The following is a 17,706-nucleotide window of genomic DNA, read 5'->3' on the forward strand; positions in this document are numbered from 1 at the left end:
GGCCGCACACGCCCCGCCGCGGGCAAAGTTGTGCCTGAGGGGACCCACGGGGTGCTATTGAAGGTAAACAAGTCGGAGGGCACGTCTGGAAATTAGCAAACAATGACACCGGGGAGCCGAGCCCGCTCGGGGGTGCCGCCGCCACCGCCGCGGTCGCCGCTGGGCTGGGGTGGCTGAGGGTTTGCCTGGCCGGCAGGCCGAGCATCTACTGGGATTTGTTTTTGTTTTCGTTTTTTTCCCCCCACCGCGCAAAGATAAGGGGGTGGGGGGAAGATGATCATTGTTCTTTTTAAGAAGAATCAGCTCATTAGGGATCCAAGCTCAAAACAGAAATTGTTGACATACAGCATCTTTTCTAGTTGAGTGATTTGGGTGGAAGGGTGTCTTAAGACTGGCTTGCATACCAGTCAGACAAGTGTCATTACAAGAAAGAAAGAGAAAAAAAACCAACTAGGTCCTGCCGACTAACAGGTGTACAGCACACTCTTTATGCCTTTATTTTGTTCGAGGAGGAGAAAGTTGAATAGTGTCTCCTCCGGGTTCTGTTACTTCTTCAAAGCTATCTTCCTGATGGGAGTCTTTTTTAAAAAAATGATGACAACTCAAGATAAAGAATACACCTGTCAAAATGTCGTGTGTCACCTTAATAAATGAGAGGGGTGACCCCCCCTTCCTGTTGCAATGGCACACGTCCTAATACTTGTTTCAGCCCACCCTCTTTAAATATCTTTGAATCAACTTGAGGTTAAAGCCAAATCACAGAATCTGTCCACTTTTCCCTGAGTGATTTTTATCTAGCGTTGGCATCAGAGTAGAGAGCCACGTGATTGTTCCAAGGGCCTGCAGAAGTCACGTGTAAACAGATGGACACTGGAGGGTGATTTCAAGCCATCAAGTTTTTCAAACTCAGCTAAGCTAAAATGAGGATTCTAGAAAGCCCACTTTTGGTTAGTCTGGAAATGGTTTAATTATAGACATTTTGAGGATCTGCTCATCTGTGTTTCCCCTAATTTAGTTTTGTACTGTTTAATGATAGAGGCCTGAAATAGTGTATGTATTCAAAATATTTGGCTACTCTTTCTTGGTACACCCCACCCCACCAACAAGGATGTTGATTACTCGGTTTTTGTACTTTGTAAATCTGTCCATGTGTCATGGCCCAGTTGATACAATGTGCTCCATTCAGGAATCAGGCTGCTTTCTTATTAATGACCTCGGGGGACTTACTCTAGCTTAAAAGAGAGGGTAGTTTGGTTGTGTTGTCCTGTGACATCTAAGGCAAACAAACCCACCCAAGTTTGGATAGTTGAGGAAAAGAGACCTCCGTTTTCATACCTGAGTGATCCCGCTTTGTAAAGAACCTCGTTACCAAAGTGCTGTAACTTCCACAGGAGATTCTACGATGTTGTATTGGAAAATTCGATTGACGTAGCAAGTTCTTCCTTTGCTTTTTTTCTTTTTTTTTTTTTTTTTTATGATGAGCCTGATTCTGCTGTGCAGTGCTTTTCAATTTTTTTTTTTTGGCAGGATAAACTATGGCATGTTCAATAAAGTGCAGTAGTTGAATGCAAAAGACTCACTTATGTGAAAAGTAAAAATCTTGCTTCTTTTCAAAGTGTACTTTTTTTGAAATAAAGCATCAGTATCTTTTTTTAAGCATCAATGCTTTTAAACTGAGTAAAGAGGCAGTTCTGAAGCATGCTACTATTGATATGTTCACAAAAATGGGTGATGGAAATGAATTTGGGAAACTCCCCTGGCCTACAATTTGGCAAGACTTTTCTTTTTCATACAAATAGATTTGCTATCTCAAAGAAATGAACCCTGATCATTGGTATCTGAGGGCAAAATTTCCTGTGAAAACTGTAACCAAGCATGGCTGTTTTGTGAAGTCAAGGTAATATTTCAAGTTTGTGTGCTTGGCAGTGAGCAAAGTTTGAGTGGTTACTGTTGACTATAATTTCTGCGAGAGTTCTTGAAAATGTACCTATAAATTATACATATAGAGAATGGGAGTCTTTAATTGCTTATTCCTACTTCTTGAAGTCATTAAAATTCTAATTTTCAGTTCTTTTCTCGTGCCAGATTATCACCATGAGGTGTATAAGATCTCAGAATTCAACAACGATGTTAATGGGGAGACCAAAGAGACACAACCCATTTTTTTAGGTAGGTTCCTATGTCAATTAATTTTTTAGCAAAACAGCATGGCGTGGCCATTTGCAATTTCAGGGGCAGGGTAGGGGGACTGTGCAAGAGCGGGAAATGTCTGCCATTGCTTAATGTATGACATTCTTTTCAAGACCTTTTATTTTACAGATTGCCAATATATCCCTTATTAACATTGCTAAAAGTTGTAATTTCAGACATAAATGTTTATTAGTGTCTACACACAGTGCTAATTATCACTCAGTCACAGAGCCAGATGCTGACTGCGCAGTTTTGTGGCTCGGTGCTCACCCCATTTACATTGCATATTCGCTGGCATGCTTCACTGGCAATAGTTTGTGTAATTGGGGTATTACATCTTTGACATCTGGATAACAGAAATTCAATTTCCAGGAAGCTGCTATTTGTTTGGTTTTGCTTCTGCCTTGGGTGGGATAGAGGATTAATGTGCTGTCTTATTATAATGTCCCTTCACCTCTATGGCCTGGTTGCTAATCCTGCCATGACAAAATTAAATTAAATCTATAGTCAAAAAGCGTAAGGAGGATAAAAGTGCGATTGTCTGCCTAACCACCTCCTGATAGTGCCAGTTACTACTGAACAGCTTTTTTGTTTCCTGGCCGTGTCCTTCTCACTAACATTTGTGGTCAGACGAGAGAGCAGCCACCATCCTTGCCAGTTTACCTACCTCAGGGTCAAATGCAGCCTCCTCTAACCCTTCTGACAAGTGCTATTCCCTGTGCCCAAAAGGGTAGCCTGTTTGCCAGGTGTAGCATGAGCGTAAAGCACATACATGAAGAATCTTACATATACAGTTGTCATCTGCAGCCTTGGAGCCAAAAATCAAACTGTCCAGGATATTTCCTCTAAAAGTGCTGAACAAGGCAAAGTGGAGGTAAATGATGACATTTACCTTCACCTGTGTGCACACTGGACTCTGTACAACCCCAGGCGGTAGGGTGAGGGCCAGGTTCTGCCTAACCAGGAAGCAGAATATGTGAGAAAGTCAGGTAGGAGGGCTTGAGATTAAGGGCCAGAACTCCCCAGTGACCAGGGATGGAGATGCCTGTGGCTGGATTGCTGCTGAGACCCATGTTGGTGGGGTTTTCAGATGAAAACCTTTTAACAGCTCAAGAGTGGAGTGTGCGTTCTCTCTGTTTTGGTCTAAGGAAGAGAAAGGGAGCAAAAGGTGCAGAGGACCAGGCGGAAGTCACACTCACAAAGGGGAAAGAGGGAAACATGAGCAGTTCGTACCGGGAGGGTCATCCCAGGGCCTCAGCTCTTTCCGGTCAGGCAGAGACTGTTCCCCAGACCAGCACCACTCCCAGCACCTATTACTGTTGGGAGCGCTGACCACATTTCAGACTCTTCAGAGCTCTAACCTGGGTCAGAGGAGTTCCTTAAGGACCACTTGATTTAGCCATTTGAGAAAATGAATTTGCCTTCGGGTAGAAATTTTACATTTCTCATGTAAGTGGAACATCATGTTCTGGATTCAGTTCTTGTGCAGCAAAGGTCTCTTTGAAACTCTTTCCTATTAGTTCCTTGAAAAATAGTGGTGATGTTAGATAGTAGTGAATTGTGAGGCTGAAAGAAAGGATGGAGAATAGCAGGGTGCTGGGACTTGGAATTCAGTAAAATGCAAGCTTTTGGACAGGGCAAATCTTCTTTCTTCCTTATCTGAATTGAAGATAAAAGAATATCATTAAAACACCAGATGTGGAGTTCATCTCGAAAGTGGTTTGTAGAAAGCTTTTGACAACGGCTCCGAGATTGAGTAAGTACCTGTTGTGGCTCTCAAAGACCCTCCAGGTCAATTAGAAAGAAGTGCAGATGATTTGGAAGCATGATTTCTAGAGGAAGAAATAGCTCCAGATAATATCTGAAATTAGGAATTGTGTTGTTGACTGTGTTCCAGTTTATGTTACTCTTCTTAAAACATAGATTTATATCAGGCTTATTTCATTTGCTGAAGCCTATTCATAGGGTGTGGATCTAAGAGAGTGTGATACTTAAATACTTGAGAACTGTACACCTGTAAAAAAAAAATAAAGTACTAGCATACAGTACCATGAATTACATCAGACTTTCTGTATTCAGACATGTGTGTTCTCTGTAATGCTCTGCATCTATAAGATTCAAATACGTGTCTCAGGGGAATAGAGCCCCTAGAGTTTGGCAGAGCTTCCCACATCAAATCTATTTCTTTGGAATATTTTTAGGCAGCTAGATAGTGCAGCATGGTAAAGTAGCGCCCAAGAATGATGGCTTGTATAAGTGTTTTGGGAATTACTCACATGTTTTTGATTTGATTAAGGGTTATAAGAGGTAACTTTACCCTGTGGACTTTGACTTTCTCAAGCTAGCTTTATGAAACTACAGTGAAGATTTGAGTACTGTTTGAAAGGGAACTCAAGTGTTTCTGTGGGGGAAATACTGTGAGCTGAGCCCCTTTCTGGAATGTGAATGGGATCAGAAATGGATAGGACAGGGACCCTTCTCTGCGGACTAACGTCCCTTGGGGGATGTGGGGATAAGACGGTTCTGGAAGCAATGAGGTGCAGTATGCAGCAATCACACCGTGGAGGTTTGAGAGCAGTCTGCAACGCTCTTTGTATGAATGTTCTCGTTTACTCCTCACAGCACATCTGTAACAGCACATCTGTAACAGTGTCATCATTCACATTTTTGATAGGGCTTAGGGCAAATTCTGCCTGAGCTTTAAACACTGCACTGTGTGTCTCTCTCTTCCTGAACGGTGATTAAATGGCAGTTGAAAAGGAACAGGGAAAGGAACAAGAGCTGGTTGGAAGGGTAGGGTGTGGAGCTAGACCTTGAACTACAGAGATTTGCATAGGCAGAAGATTCCTGGTGAGGAGGGTGGTACTGGCCAACGCAGTGATAAGCAGATAGGTATCTTTACAGTTAGACCTTAAGTGAGTGCTGTACTTTAGTTTGGAGAGTATATTCTCCTGTTATCTGAGAATAATCAGGGGAGTTGTTACTATTCCCATAATAATGAAAACTAAAGCTCAGAGTGAAAGGATGTACCTGTTGTGGATATTATTTTAAGGTGTGTTTGTTGTTGTTTTGTTTATGTTGCATTCCTTTAACTCTGTGAAGCTGTGTTACTGTGCCTGCCTAAAACACCTGATGGTCTAATAAAGAGCTGAATAGCCAAGACCTAGGCAGGAGAAAGGATAGGCGGGGCTGGCAGGCAGAGAGAATAAATAGAAGGAGAAATCAAGAAAGGAGGATCCAGAGAAGGAGGAAGACATCAGGGGCTAGCCACAGAGTTAAGAGTAAGATTTACAGAAGTATGAGAACGAGAAAAGCCCAGAGGCAAAAGATAGATAGGATAATTTAAGTTAAGGAAAGCTGGTTAGCAACAAGCCAAGCTAAGACCAGACATTCATAATTAATAATAAGCCTCCATGTGTGTTTACTTGGGAGCTGGGTGGTGGGTCCCTCAAAAGAGCAAAAACAGACAACATGTACCACTAGTGACAGCCTAAGGTCCTCTCTACCAAGCCAAGGCAAGGATTATTGAGGCTTTAACAGTAAGAAGACACTTTTTAATGAGACAGTTACTTTGTAACAGTGATATAACTGAAGTCTCTTTTTATACTTTAGATTTCAATTCAGATTTACTTTTGTGGTGTAATAAATCTGAGGCATATTTCTTCTTCAGGTGTTCAAGTCTCATTAATTTATTCATTTAGTAAACATTTCTTGAGCTCCATTTGCATTTGTACCAACCCCTGTTTGTATTGTTTTGTTTTGTTTTCTCCATATTTCATTCAGTAACACAGGTTTCAGCAGATGAAGTACATGGTTTGTTAGTAATGCCGTTTGACTGGGGCTCCAGATCTCTGAATTTGTGGTCTCTTTCTTGATGAGAACCGCCCCTACCACAGGCTCCAGAATCTCCCTCAAGAGAACACACTGAGACTTCCGTACACCGCTTCAAGCTGGGAACTTAGTCCCTGACCACAGCGCAGTACTCCTCCCTGGACAGCCACTCTACCTAGGGACTAGACAGCCTGGGTCCCACCTCAGTTCTTAGATGGCCTCAAAAAGTACTGCCTGGGGCCATCCCTAAAGGAAAGAACTCTCAAGAGTTTCATCATATAGCAGGCCAAGGATTGGATATAACCTCGGGAGCAGGGGAACCAAGAAAATGGAAAAAGGCAGAACCCTTAAATACCAGCATTGGGGATCTAAAATGATTCACTTATCCTCCTTAGCAGAAGTTTAACCACACCCAGTTACAGTCTCTGTACCTGCCCCTTTTCATATCTGCTTCTCTCCTTGGATGGTACAGTGAGGGGGCATCTCTGTGTGTTAGGAATATGACAAATGTAGGTACCACTTACCAAAAGCCAGATGCACTATAATGCTAAGAACTTTGTGTGTTATTCCATTCATTGTCCTAATAAAAGTACTGTCGTTCTATTCTGTCGGAGAATCTGAGCGTTTACAGAGTTGCTCAGTGAGAGAACTAGGATGTAAACCAGTGTCCCCCCCAGGTCCTGCCCTTGGCCACATGGCACGCTTATTCAGATGTACTCCCCTGCAGGGCCCCCAGCATGCACTGCTGTGAAAGAAAAGCAGAGCTGCCCCAAGACCGGTGAAGGAGACTCAGAGCACCTCACATGCCCCCTATGGTCCTCTGAAGCTCTAGGTTGTTGGAGTACTGCAGTCATCATTCAGTAAACCTTGAGCTCCATGTTTTTTTCTAAGATGGCAGTCAGCACCAAAATGTGATCGCTCTAGGCTCCCCCAAAGGCTTCAGAAACACTGGCAACCTGCTTCACTGTTAGCAAGTCTCCTGTGTATATTAGATACATTGTAGCTTTGGATGCAGAGTTGGTCATTCTTAAGCTGCTACTGGCTACCTGGAGTAGGAGGGCATTTGTAGTTAGTCTTACTCACTGCTTTCATTAATCACATAATTACTACCACTACTAGACTAGGAAGTAGACCTTGGTCCTCGCCTATTCTACAAATGAGAGGCTTAGCTCATAGATAAAAGTGACTTGCATAAAGCCATACAGTGGTTAGCCGTTGACCATACTTAAAATCAGGTCTCTAGACAGCCGCTCTGAGATCTTCTTGGCATGGCAGAACTGCCTCTAATCCTTCCTCGCTCCCCGTTCTGCTCATGTGTGCTGCTCTGACCCAGTGACTCTTCTCTGCAGGGTCAGTAGAATCAAGTGTGTTTCTCTTAACTGACCATTCCGCATCCATAGTCGGATCCTGCCAGCACCTCCCCGCCTCCAAGTGCCTGCTCCCCAGCAAGGGGGACTTCTGCAGATGAAGAGGGACACCCCAGGTAGGAAGTCGGTGATAGCTCAGAGCTGGAGAAGCTCAGAACCACTGAGGAAGAGGGGGAAGTGTTCGTGGTCTCCTGTGTGTACTTCCACATGGTCCTAGTTTAGCTCACACTGGTTCTGAGAAGACATCTCCATTTGTAGATGAGAGAAGTGGGTCTGTAGCAGTGTTTACTCACCCTGGAGCCTTACGGTAACAAGAGCTGGGTGTGAATGTGGGCTGGCCAGATTCTTTCTGCTTCTGCTTCGTGGAGAAAGTGTGCCGCCTCCTCCTCCTCCTCCTCCTCCTCCTCCTCCTCCTCCTCCTCCTCCTCCTCCTCCTTCTCCTCCTCCTCTTCCTGCTCATTGTCTTCCTAGCTCACCTTTCCATTCCTCTATCTTACTCTCACTGAGAACATGTTCTGTGTCAGACTGGTCTGTTCTCATAGCCCCTGAAGCGCCTTGCATTCTAATCTCTGCCCTGTGGTTGCTTCTCCGGTCTCCACTGTCGTCCTATCATGCCTTGTCCCATCTCCAGACTACTATGGGAAATGGTGGCTGTCCTGACGGTGTTTAAAGTCCGCTTCCAATATTGCCTGCGCCACAAGCCTTTTCAGTTATAGCACAGGAGAGAAAAAGCAGACCTTTCAGAAAACTTCGGTTTGATCTCAGGTTAGCAGTTAATGACACCTGGGGGGGGGGGCTGGAGAGATGGCTCAGTGCTTAAGAGCACTGGCTGCTCCTCCAGAGGACCCAGCACCCACATGACACTCATGACCCTCTGTACCTCCAGGTCCAGGGGACCTGACCTCCTATTCTGGCTTCCACAGACACTGCATGCATGTGGTGCACAGATATACATGCAGGCAAAACACCCACACACATTTTAAAAATAAAATTAAAACAATTAATGACACCTTGAATAAAACTCTTGAGGAATTAGCTGTACCTCCTGTGATAGAGTAATACTGCCTGCCAAACTACTTCATCAGATTCTCCTTCAGCATATAGAGTCCTAAATAACATCTCTTCAGACTGGGAAGCACTGTGCTTGTAATTTGTGTTATTCCTTTCCCCCATCTCCTCCAAAGTCCAAGTGTTTTTCCTGGAATGTTTTACTACTGGGGCTCACATCAGTCCTTCCCAGTGCTCACCATGTACCGCCTAGTCTTTATCTCTGTACCTGGCTTTATTGTGGTCTAGGTAACTGTGCAGATCCTTCCCCAGCCCTGTTTTTAACAGTTGTCACATCGAACGTTGGTTTATTTTCACCACCTCTCCTAATCTGTCCTGATGTAGCTTGTCCAATCCTGGAGGCAAGCGTGGCCTGGATTCCTCTTCCCATCCTCAGAAGCACTGAGTATAGTATTGGGATTGTAATGGCTCAGGCCTGCTCAGTCTCTGGATACTCATCAAGTACATGGACATATCACACGCTCTTACATCAACCCGAAGAAGAGTCATCTTAAAATGCACTACTCCATTGCAACTTCTGCAACAGCTGGTGAACTAAACTTTAGTGTCTCACAGAACCTCTCTGCAGAGGTCTTTACAAGGACCTTACAATCCATCATGCTGTCTTAGTCATTGTTCTGTTGCGGTGATGAAATACCATGACCAAGGCAATTTATAAAAGAAAGTATTTAACTGGGAGGTGGTGGTGCAGTTCTTTAATCCCCACACTTGGGAGGCAGAGGCAGGCGGATCTCTAAATTCAAGGCCAGCCTGGTCTATATTTTAAGTTCCAGGACAACCAGGGCTACATGGAGAAACCCTGTCTCTAAAACAGAGAGAGAGAGAGAGAGAGAGAGAGAGAGAGAGAGGGAGAGGGAGAGGGAGAGGGAGAGGGAGAGGGAGAGGGAGGGAGGAGAAATAAATAAATAAATAAATAAATAAATAAATAAATAAATAAATAAATAAATAAATAAATAAATTTAATTGGCAGCTTGCTTACAGTGTCAGAGGGTTTGTCCGTGATCATGGTGGTAGGAAGTGTAGTGGCCGCAGGCATGGTCCTGGAGCAGTAACTGAGGGCTTACATCCTGACCCTCAGTCAAGAGACAGAGAGGGAGTGAGACTGTGCCTGGCTTGAAACTTCCAAAGTGACACACCTCCTCCAACAAGACCAAACCTCTTAATCCTTCCTAAACAGTCCACCAATTGGGCAACAAACATTCAAACATATGAGCCTATGGGGGGACATTATCACTCACACCACCACACATGTTAAAGCTAAAATTTGGATTTTCTGGTGTTAGTCTGTGAGATACAATTAGAAATATTTTCTTTTAAAAAAAATCTAGAGAAGTTCAAAAGGAGAGAAACTTGCATGTAAAAGCCAGTAACACATTGAAAACTAAAGGTGAAGGGTCACATGCTCTCCTTGTGTTGAACCTTGCCATGACATTGGAACCACTTCATAGAGGCAAAGTGCCCTAGATGAGACTTACCCATTAAAACCTGGGGCTTACTCTGTCTAGTTCTCAGAGTCCACACAAAGAAGGTTTTTAACTTAAAAGAAAATAAAGCCATACAGTATACAATTCCAACAATAAGCCTGTCAGCCATTACCTTTCTGGGGGAACAGAGGCCATGAGCATAGCTGCTCAAGTCACACTTCCTACAAGGGACAAGTGAGGCTAACATCCTCTGCACCCACTCTTGAGGACCTACACGGGGGCAATACTTGTCTTGGGGAAGCTTGCCTTTCTCAGAAAGACTGTGTCTTTCAACAACTGCTATCTAAATGAGAAATGTAGATGTCACATTTTACTTGTCCGACACTGATTGTGATTCATTTAAAAATGTCCTCAAAGGGCAGACTCTGAAACATTGATAGTTTCTCCTTCCTCCTTCCAATGACAAAATGCTTATACTTTTAAAAAAAAGTATAAAGGACTTCCATAAGAAAAGTAAAGATTTTGGAACAATGTATTTAGCATCTCAAAGTTAAAAATAGACATAGGACATTGGTACAGAAAACCTGTCATTCTTACAGTAATTGATTATTAAAGAGAAAACAACCTAGACAGGGATGTAGCAGCGCCAGCGGGGAGACAGCCTGGGCATGCCAGAAGCCCAGACATGGAGTAGTTGATCCAGGGGACACCTTTAGTTTCCTTCCTGTATCACACACGCTGTGGCTTGCTCCCCTGCCTGATATTACCCCTTCATTTAATGCTTTCTAGTTAAGGCCCACACCTTAGCGTGATATGGTCCCCAGCACAAACCATGTCTCCTTCCCATTTATTCCCGACACTGCCCTTCTCAGTCAGTACTCAGCTGGACCAGCCACTGTTCACTCTTACAACGGGCCTGCTTCCTCAGGCAGTAGGCCATGCACCTTCTCACTACTCCCTGCCACCGATCTTCTGCTTCCCTGGTTCTCTCTGTCTTTCCTGAAGCTTCCTCTAGGTAGTGAGCATGCATTCATTCCCCTGCCTCTGCCCCGCAGCATTCCTGGGATCCCTGTTAAAGTAGAAACATAAGTAGTTTATTCATAGACCTCTCCTGCTACATCGTAGACTAAGGGTCAGCTCCGCCCAGAACATCAGTACCTGATGGATGAATGAAGGAAAGAAGAGTCTGATTTTAAACTTGGTTTGAAGTGAAGCTGTCCCCTTTAAAACTTGTTACTCAAATCCTTGACCTCTTAAAAGTTCTTACCCTGGTGACACATTGATTAACTAACTGGAGCTCTCATTTCATAAGTAAAATATGTCAACCCTAACAATGGGGTGTTTACTTTTAATTGTGTTGTTTCCTATCTCACTAGGTTAGTAAGAGCCCTCCACCCCCAACCTATCCCTCTGAAACAGGATGCTGTTTGTGACCCTGTGTGTTAACCTTCTACCTCCATGGCCGTAGATACTCACATCACTTGTGAAGGTGTCCTCAAATATTGCAGTGCATGTTCCTGGGCAGATCCACTGCTGGGCTCAGTCTAGAGTGACCTTTTCCACCCCTCTATATGGTCCTCCTTTATTTATCATTCCAGGCTCAGCTTAAGTCTCTTTAAGGGCAAGACTTCTGAGTGTAAATGCTTACTGTTTTCCTATTGCAATATTTGGTACAGGACAGGCTCTTAATAACCATTATTTGTTTGTTTGTTTTTTGAGATAGGGTTTCTCTGTGTAGCCCTGGCTGTTCTGGAACTTGCCCTGTAGACCAGGCTGGCCTCGAACTCACAGAGATATGCCTGCCCTTGCCTTCCGAGTGCTGGGACTAAAGGTGTGTGCCACCACCACCAGCTTTAATAACCATTCTTGAGTGAATGAGTACCACGTTGAAACATGTTAACTATAGTTTTCTACCAATTGTCAGCTAGTCTGAGTGGGACAATACATTGAGCAGAGACAGTTTTCTTTCATAGGAGTGTCCCCTGGAGTGGTATAGAAGCCTTCATTTGATCCTTAATATGTTGGCAGCGTAACTGTACATAAATGTCAGTAGATCCTAGCCACATGTTAGAAGTGTCAAACATGCCTCCTACATATGTGACCTACAGCATAATCCTTATCTGGCCATGGTGTGGGATAAGTCATTTGCGGGCAATTTAGCTTTGAACCAGGGGGAAAAAGAACCCGACAGTTGTGCAGCTCTGGGAAAGCCTGTCATAAGACATATTTACAAAGCTAGGATGCTACAACACTGTGATCTAATCCAGTCTCACTGTCCACTGTTTCGTTTGTGGTTTCTTCATGGAAGCCTTGTTACGTGGCACAGCACTGTCCCGTCACCATTAGCCAGCAGAACACTCTTCCCTTGGTTGTTTGGTTGTTGTCTTAGCCTTCTCTGTCTGTCTTTCTGATGAGAGACTGTGATGAACAGAGAGAGATGGAGGGCACATTCTTTTGATGGTCAGGTTACTGTGCCTCCCTTCTGTACAAAGGATGGCTTATTACATCTGTACTTGACAGTGTATTTAAAATCATTGCAAAGTTGAGACAGATTTTCTTCCCTATTTCAGATAATCAGTATCCTTGTAAATAAGAATCCATAAAATTGTTCTCTGAGTATTAAATTTTTTTCCAAGCATGTACAAATATACTGTGTTATTTGAGTTCCAAGGGTTTTATAATGTTTTTTACTTGGAAATCAAATTTTATATCTGAAAGGTTAATGGAGAAAACTAATTATGCTATCTGGTAACCAAATGTGTGATGAGACATTTGTCTCTGTAATTAACAGCAAGGAACTTTTATAGTTTCATAAAATCGAGTGCTACATAGAGTATGCTGTAGCATTTGTTTGGATGAGGTGTCCAAAACAGAGATGTTTATGGATGATATAAAGTTGAACTGAAATGGAATGCAGGTGTCTGTGCATCTTACAGCATTTCTCATTGTTGAAGTGGAAGCCAGAAGATTAATAACTTTACTTTGTCATGATAAAATAAGTAATGTGTTCTTGGAACAGTGGTACGGTACATAAGTTACTCAGTAATTCCAAGAATTTATTCTGTTCCAGGAATAATATCCTTAACAATTTATTTTTACAGAAAAAGTTGATGCAACATAATAGACTATGAAGTTGCGTATGTGGTTAATGGAATTATATCTCAAACATGACTTTATGCCTACATATAAAATGTACAGAATCCCACAAAAATGCAAGGTTAAGATACAGCTAAAAAGTACAAAGTCAGGGGAGGCAGAAGTTAAGGTTCTTCCATTAATACTAACTCATTCTCATCGCACATATATAATTTTTTCGATTACAGCAAGACTGTAATGGGCACCTTAATATGCACTGCATGAACCATGTCCGGGGAGCTGCTGCCGCAGAACGTAGCTTTAGGATCTCTCCACAAGTTCAGTGTTCTCCTTTGAATGCTCCTCTGGAAGGGAGAGCCTGGTGCTGGGACACAGCAGAGATGTGTGGCCCCCACCTGACCCCACTCCCCCTGGTTTACTTTGGCCATTCTTTATTTGTCAACTAGGGGAAATTCTTTCTAACATCTTCCACCTTGGATGCACCAGGGAGAAGAGACAGATACCCCCCGGGAAAAGCTCCCATAAGACAAGATGGGGCAGAGGCACCCAGTGGCCCTGTTTGCCATCCCAAACTTGCTCAATAGAAAGGAGAGGTTCTTTCGAAGATGCCTCAGTTGCCAGTTTACTTCGTTTTTTGTTTTTTAATTTATTTATTTTATGTGCATTGGTGTTTGCCACAGGTGTCGGGTCCCCTGGAACTTTAATTACAGACAGTTGTGAGCTGCCGTGTGGGTGCTGGGAATTGAACCTGGGTCCTCTGGAAGAGCAGTCAGAGTGCTCTTAACCACTGAGCCATCTTTCCAGTCCCCACCAGTTTACTTCTTCTAGATCAATTCCTTAAAGCTTTCCTTAACTGAATCTTCCCAACATATCTGTTAATATAATTTATTTTGTATTCATTTTGTGGCTGTCTGTCGAATAGCCACTAATGCTGGACTAAGAGACGTTAAACCCACTGGGGTGAGATAAGGAAAGTAAGGCTGCTATGTGTACTTAGAGCAGGGGCTCCAGGGTAGCCAGGAACATGGCCCTTTGGAAAGTGGCCTTTTCTTCCAGTTGAGTGTTTATAAGGATTCCCGAATGTGCCAACCAGTGGGTCTCTGCATCTGTGTGTGTTTCTTCTGTCTTTTCTTGCGCTCTTTTCCTTCTGTGTGTTAGTTTTTGTTTTATCTTATTATATTTTATTATCCCTTAGAAGTCTGTTTGTTTTCTAATGAGAGACAGAAAGGCGGCGGATCTGGATGGGAGGGATGGGGAGGAACTGGGAGGATTAGAGGAAGGGGAAACCATAATCGGGATATATTATGTGAAGGAAAAAAAACTATTTTCAATAAAAGAGAAAGAGAGAGAGAGAGAGAGAGAGAGAGAGGGAGGGAGGGAGGGAGGGAGGGAGGGAGGGAGGGAGGGAGGGAGGGAGGGAGGGAGGGAGAGAGGGAGGGAGGGAGGGAGGGAGGGAGAGAGGAAAAAGAGAGACAGAGGGAGGGAGGGAGGGAGAGAGAGAGAGAGAAAGAAAGAAAGAAAGAAAGAAAGAAAGAAAGAAAGAAAGAAAGAAAGAAAAGAAAAGAAAAGAAAAGAAAAGAAAAGAAAAGAAAAGAAAAGAAAAGAAAAGAAAAGAAAAGAAAAGAAAAGAAAAGAAAGGCCTTTTAGCTGAGACCTAAAGATGGAGCATGCAGGTGGGGCTGGGCATTCAGAGAGATAATGGCGTAAGTAGAAGCTGAGACATGGAGGAGCTTCAGAACTGCTGGAAGCCCTTTACTGTAGTTAAAGCAGTGGCCTGCTGGCTGGATGTGACAGTCACTAATTAGATTCTGATTGAGTTGTTCTGAAGGGAGGCAGACATTACCTATGGGGTTCTAATGTGCAGCTAGACCTGAATGCCCAGCCATAGACGTCAGGGAGAGGTGGCAGGAAGCAAGACTCCAGAAAGGACCAGGGGGCCAGAGAGGGGGGCCGGTGAGCCATGTCGGGGAGCTGGGGCTTCATCCTGAAGTTTCTGGTGTTTCACAGCAGCAGGTAGAATAATTAGATTTGCATTGTTGAAAGAGCCCACTAAGGTCAGGGTGGAACAGATTGAAGAAGAATAGCGCCGAGGCTTTTGGGTAGAAGCCTCAAGTAATAACTCAAGGAATGGAGTTGCGGTAGTGATGGGGAAGCATCCTAAAGTAACTGAAAAATGACGAGAAACCGAACTTAATGACTTGATGGCTGGAGGAGTAGGAGAGAGAGGAATAGCTCCCCGGTTTCTGGCTTGGACTGCTGAGTTGGTACCATTTACTAAGGATTGGAGATAGGGACAGTCATATCAAAATAAAGCTGGAGATATGCTGTTAAGATTGATTTTGAGATGTCTAAGAGAGACTGTCTAATAGATGATTGAATATATGGGTCTGGGGCTCTGAAGTAAAGTCTGCACTGGATTTCTGTATACAGATGGTGAGTGGAGACCAGAGAGAATCAGTAAGTAACTCCAGAAAGAACGGGGAGGGCAGGAAGACACCTGAACAGGTGTCCTGTGAAACTAATACATTAAAGACTGTTTTGCATACCAGTGGTTTTGACGTGGAAATGGATTGTGATTTAGTGGATTATCACCAGCACTGAGAACAATAACAGCAGCAGTAGTAATAATAATAATAATAATGAATAAATAGAAAATATCAAAGTGCATTGCATGCAAGCATAATGAATTAATGAAATTCATGAAACTGTCATCATATTTGTGTACGTCCTACCCATGTTCTAGGTTGTCATGGAAATGCATTTCTTACCTGAACCATGGTCAGGAACTTTGGAAACTACTCATTTAAGCTACCATTGCTTAACTCTAGGGATTTCCCACTAGTCTCACTCATGGAAGGTTACCACCCTCCAGGTGCTTTGGGTGCAAGGTTACTCGAATTCATGAGCTCTTTAAAGAAAAAGACTGCAAATGAGACCTGATTTCAGCATCATCTATGTTATTTACATCGAAAACAAAACTGTGTGATAGCATGTGTACTTAACTTGCAATATTTTAAATTTTCTAATTACTGAAGAAATGTAATTCAGCCAGTACTCAGTCATGTTCACATTTAACTGATCCATGATGTAGATATGGAAATTAACATCTTGGGAAACAGAGTTTACACTTGTGTATTAGAGCTCCGTCAGAAGATTTCTGTACAGTAGATTAGAGGATCAGCATTTCAAATTATATTGAAAAGGCTGTCTCTTTCCAAACAGTAAGTTATGAATATTTCATCTTTTACTGAATGAAGGCAAGGTTTTTATTTACGTTACTATAGGAATTCAGGAGAATCTCATTTTTATTGTTGCTTCTGTGTGTTTATTGTTGCTGTTGGTTTGTTTTGCCTTCACAGTGCTGGGAATTGGAGACAGCTCTTAATCTACAATCTTGTTATTTTTGTCCTATGTGTATTATCAGCTTTTTGCTGTATGTGTCATAGAATCACTAATATAAATACATTCAGATTCTACTTTTCCCAATAAAACATTTGTCTTTCATAAAACTAACAGATTTATATGAATCAAGTTTCTAATTTAAGAGGAAATGTATGAGCCTCATTGTTCTTAGTCTGGAGTAGCACAGCCAAGTCAGACACATAAAGATGGCCCTATAAGGATTCCTTGGTTACCATCATATGTTGACATAGTGATGTGACCAAGGTACTAAGCTGCATCCAGATTATGTGACAGCAATTCCCTGAACACTACACATTGTGAACTTGGCGCAGAGTTCCCTCTGCCTTTTATTGTCTACTTGAGTGGGCTGGCACATAGTGAAGTCCATGGACCTAGAACCTGGCTACATCCAGTTCAATTCCCTAACACTTCCTCCAGTTTCTCCTGAGGAGAGTGCAGATACAAAGTTGGAAACTCTCTGCTTATCCTTGGGCTGAGCAGGTATGTCTGACTCTACTGCCACTGTCCATCTCAGGATAACCGTGAATGCTGTTTAATATATTGTAGATGATAATATCATGTTGTAATGGCTAGAGATTGGACACTCCTGAAGAGAATACTTGCTAGAGGGCCTAGGACCTGGTTCTCAACCTTCCAAATGCTGTGACCCTTTAATACAGTTCCTCATGTTGTGGTGGCCCCAACCACAAAATCATTTTCATTACTACCTCATAACTAATTTTGCTACTGTTATTAATCATAATGTAGATATATGATACGTAAGATATACATCTGATATGCAACCCCCAAAGGGGTTGTAACACACAGGTTGAGAACTCTTGGCCTACGCCATAGTAAAAACTCTACAAAAAGTAGCTTTAACATTATTTCCCCTAAATACATAGAAATTCCTTTATAAAACACAGAACTTACTTGGGATTTCAATGGAAGATGATCTCAAGCACATAATCCATGTGTTGCAAAATATACAACACTCCAGAACCTTCCTTCCCTGGCTTTCTTTGCTGTGTTCCCAGGCTACGTCAGTCTTCTCTGCCTAACTCCATCATCATGTTTTCATTCCCAAAGCTGTTGCTACCAGTTACCTTATACTTAGTTTTAGATACCAAGTGTGGGGATGGGGGGGGGGTGTTTAAATAATTTTTCTTCAAAAAAGCAATGCATATTTGAAAGTTCTTTTGAAAGGTAAAATTTGTAAAGTTGAAATAGGGTAAAAAGTAAAAGATCCCATCATCATTGCACCCTCAATGTTAATAATAATGTTTGTGGAAATGCGTGTCTGTAAATGTGTATATATTACCAGGAGA

General features: G+C 42.8%; 1 protein-coding gene across 5 annotated transcripts in view; it reads left to right on the forward strand.

The window, feature by feature from the left end:
• Positions 1–17,706, forward strand: part of Bend7 (BEN domain containing 7) — an 86,612-nt gene that overhangs the window by 284 nt on the left and 68,622 nt on the right. For 3 of the 5 annotated variants that reach the window (XM_076572745.1, XM_076572746.1, XM_076572748.1), the window contains exon 2: positions 2,086–2,169. The exons of 1 other annotated variant lie outside the window; for it this stretch is intronic. In XM_076572745.1, the coding sequence (XP_076428860.1) occupies positions 2,086–2,169 (84 nt within the window). Of the gene's footprint in view, positions 1–1,592; positions 1,898–2,085; positions 2,170–17,706 lie in introns of those variants that run through there. One more of the 5 variants, XM_076572749.1, reaches the window with a different exon arrangement.

Source organism: Peromyscus maniculatus, chromosome 5, assembly GCF_049852395.1.
Source record: "Peromyscus maniculatus bairdii isolate BWxNUB_F1_BW_parent chromosome 5, HU_Pman_BW_mat_3.1, whole genome shotgun sequence".
NCBI classification, from domain to species: Eukaryota; Metazoa; Chordata; class Mammalia; order Rodentia; family Cricetidae; genus Peromyscus; species Peromyscus maniculatus.